At 52.9% G+C, this 3,016-nt stretch overlaps 1 protein-coding gene across 1 annotated transcript; it reads right to left on the reverse strand.

Moving 5' to 3' along the window:
* Positions 1–570: 570 nt before the first annotated feature.
* Positions 571–1,497, reverse strand: LOC128903558 (olfactory receptor 14A16-like). Its single transcript, XM_054187575.1, has one exon. The coding sequence runs from the start codon at positions 1,495–1,497 to the stop codon at positions 571–573; it is 927 nt and encodes a 308-aa protein (XP_054043550.1).
* Between the last annotated feature and the right edge of the window lie 1,519 nt (positions 1,498–3,016).

Consider the following 3,016-nt stretch of genomic DNA (forward strand, 5'->3'; position numbering starts at 1 on the left):
AAGGCAAGGGCACAGTAGGACAGTGTGAATGTGTTGAGAGACCAGAGCTGTCCTTGCCTGCAGTCCTTGGCCATGTCTTCAGGGAAGCAGCAGCCCCGCCTCACAGGTGGCACAGACAGAGTGCCCAGCAAAGCAGCCAGGGAAAAGCCCCAGGACCACCGGCGCTGATCCTCCATGGGGCAAATGGGCATTTGCCTCCTGAACCCCCCCTGCATGCCGGGGCTGCTCACCCAGATCCAGAGGAGAAGTGAAGAGATGGGAGCTGAGGTAAATAGTTTTTTCCATGTTTCTTTATTAAGCTTATCTAAAAAGGGAGCCTGGATCCATATGTAAATGAGGTCTTTGGGTCAAGAAAAAAAGAATTAGGAGGCCAAGAAGAATAATATAACAGGTCTCCAAAAAAAATGAAAATACATAAAACCAAACATACAAAAAAACCCCAACAACAACAAAAAAACCCCCCAAAAAGATCCCACAAAGAGAAAGTAAAGAAACATATGAAGAAAAGTTCATCCTGGCTTTTCCTGAGATACAGTGGAACCCCATTGGCATAATGGGCACCTTATTAATCTAAAGGAGATGGGATCCCAATAGCTTCCTCAGGGCATCCTTGAGCTCTTTGTTCCTCATGCTGTAGATGAGGGGGTTCACTGCTGGAGGAACCACTGAGTACAGCACTGCCACCACCAGATCGAGAACTGGGGAGGAGACGGAGGGGGGCTTCAGGTGAGCAAACGTGCCAGTGCTGACAAGCAGGGAGACCACGGCCAGGTGAGGGAGGCACGTGGAAAAGGCTTTGTGCTGTCCCTGCTGAGAGGGGATCCTCAGCACGGCCCTGAAGATCTGCACATAGGACAGCACGATGAAAAAAAAACACAGAAAAGCTAAGGAACAACCTAATACAAGAAGCCAAACTTCCCTGAGGTAGGAATGTGAGCAGGAGAGCTTGAGGATGTGGGGGATTTCACAGAAGAACTGGTCCACAGCATTGCCCTGGCAGAGGGGTAGGGAAAATGTATTGGCCGTTTGCAGGAGAGCAGTGAGAAACCCACTGCCCCAGGCAGCTGCTGCCATGTGGACACAAGCTCTGCTGCCCATCAGGGTCCCGTAGTGCAGGGGTTTGCAGATGGCAACGTAGCGGTCATAGGACATGACAGTGAGAAGATAAAACTCTGCTGACATAAAAAAGAAAAAGAGAAAGACCTGTGCTACACATCCCCAGTAGGAGATGGCCCTGTTGTCCCACAGAGAATTGGCCATGGATTTGGGGACAGTGGTGGAGATGCAGCCAAGGTCGAGGAAGGCGAGGCTGAGGAGGAAGAAGTACATGGGGGTGTGGAGGTGGTGGTCACAGGCGATGGCGGTGATGATGAGGCCGTTGGCCAGGAGGGCAGCCAGGTAGATGCCCAGGAAGAGCCCAAAGTGCAAGAGCTGCAGCTCCCGTGTGTCTGCGAATGCCAGGAGGAGGAACTGGCTGATGGAGCTGCTGTTGGACATGTGCTTAGTCCGTGCATGGGGGACTGTTTAAAGAGGAGAAGACATTCACAAGTTAAGGCAGACTTCATTGATCCCATCCTATTCCTTTTTCCAAAATTTTCCCCAAAATGACTTCTCTTTCCATTGAATAATTTCATTCAGACCCTTTCTGTGAGATCAGCTTTGTGCTGCTGAGGGCAGTATCTTTGTAGGGGCAGAGATCCAGATGTTGATTTCCAATACTCTCTGGGTTATTCACCTCTAAAAGAAACAGAGTTGGATTTTCAATTCCTTCTCCTCAACTGAGAGATGAATTTTTGTGTCCCATCACCCACCCAGACAACCCAGAGCAGAAGTTTGGAAGAAGAGGGTCCTTCCCTTTCAGGTAGCCCCTGCCGTGCTGTGCTTCTTGAAAAGTCTCCTGTGAATGTCCTGCAGTGATCTGCAGCTGTGAGCAGCTCTCACCCACGCAGCACCCTCTCAATAGCAGGACCCTTCCCTGCTGCGTCCCCACATGCCCATGGGGTCTCGCCAGGCTGGATGAGAGCTGACCCTGCAGGCGGCAGAGTCCCTGCCCCGGCACACAGACCCATGGGATGCAGGGACCGTGCTCTGAAAGACAGCCCTGGGCACCCCTGGCTGCACACCCAGCTTATCAGCTATTCACATTTCATACCAGCCCCCTCTGCCCCCTTACAGATCCCATAAGCTGTGGCTGTGCCAGCTCTAGGAGATGCCTCCAGGAACTCCACCTGCACTGCCCTGCACCCAGAGACTCACCCTGTCAAGGGCCGCAAAGATTTCTCCTCCAGTGAGCTCTCAGTCGTCCTCCCAATCCTGACAGCTTTAAGCTCTCTCTCTGCCTCGCTCATCTCCCTGAGACACCCTGGCAGTGCCCTCAGCCCTGCTGCGCTTGGCAGAGGAGCTGCTCCTGGGCAGAGCTGTCTCTCTGCAGCGCTGCCCGCTTGCCATGAGCTCCCTCCATGCCAGGAGCCCAGCCCAGCTCAGATGCAGAGGACCAGCCCAAAGCCTTTTAATGACCCCTCTGGTGGGTTTGATGCCAAGTCCATGAACCTCGGTCGCTGAGAGGAAGTTGAAGAAACCTCTCAAGGATTCAAAGTCAAATTCAAACTCCAAAGTTTCTTGTAGTATTAATGGGTCCCACTGAGGGACACCACTGAGACATTGTCCCCAGGGTCTGGTTAGAGCAGTAACTTGGAGGCAGTGATGACAGGTTGGGAAAAGCAGGCTGAAGGTGTGATGCTGAGTAAACCTGGATGTGTTTCTTTAGTGCAAAGGTCCAAGCCCTGACCCCATCACCCAAAGGGCCAAGGCACGACCCCCAGCCCCCAGGAAGGGAGATCCTGTCCCTCACTCATTCCTCAGGGCTCTTCCTGGCACAGGGGGATGTGGAGATGTGCAATGCCAAGGACAGGACTATGGTACGACACCACCAGAGGCTCCTGAGTATGGACAAGGAGGCAATGAGACCCCAGTGCTGGAAGGACTGGTTGTCTCCTCACAGGCATCAGTGGCAGAG

Source organism: Rissa tridactyla, unplaced genomic scaffold, assembly GCF_028500815.1.
Source record: "Rissa tridactyla isolate bRisTri1 unplaced genomic scaffold, bRisTri1.patW.cur.20221130 scaffold_47, whole genome shotgun sequence".
NCBI lineage: Eukaryota > Metazoa > Chordata > Aves > Charadriiformes > Laridae > Rissa > Rissa tridactyla.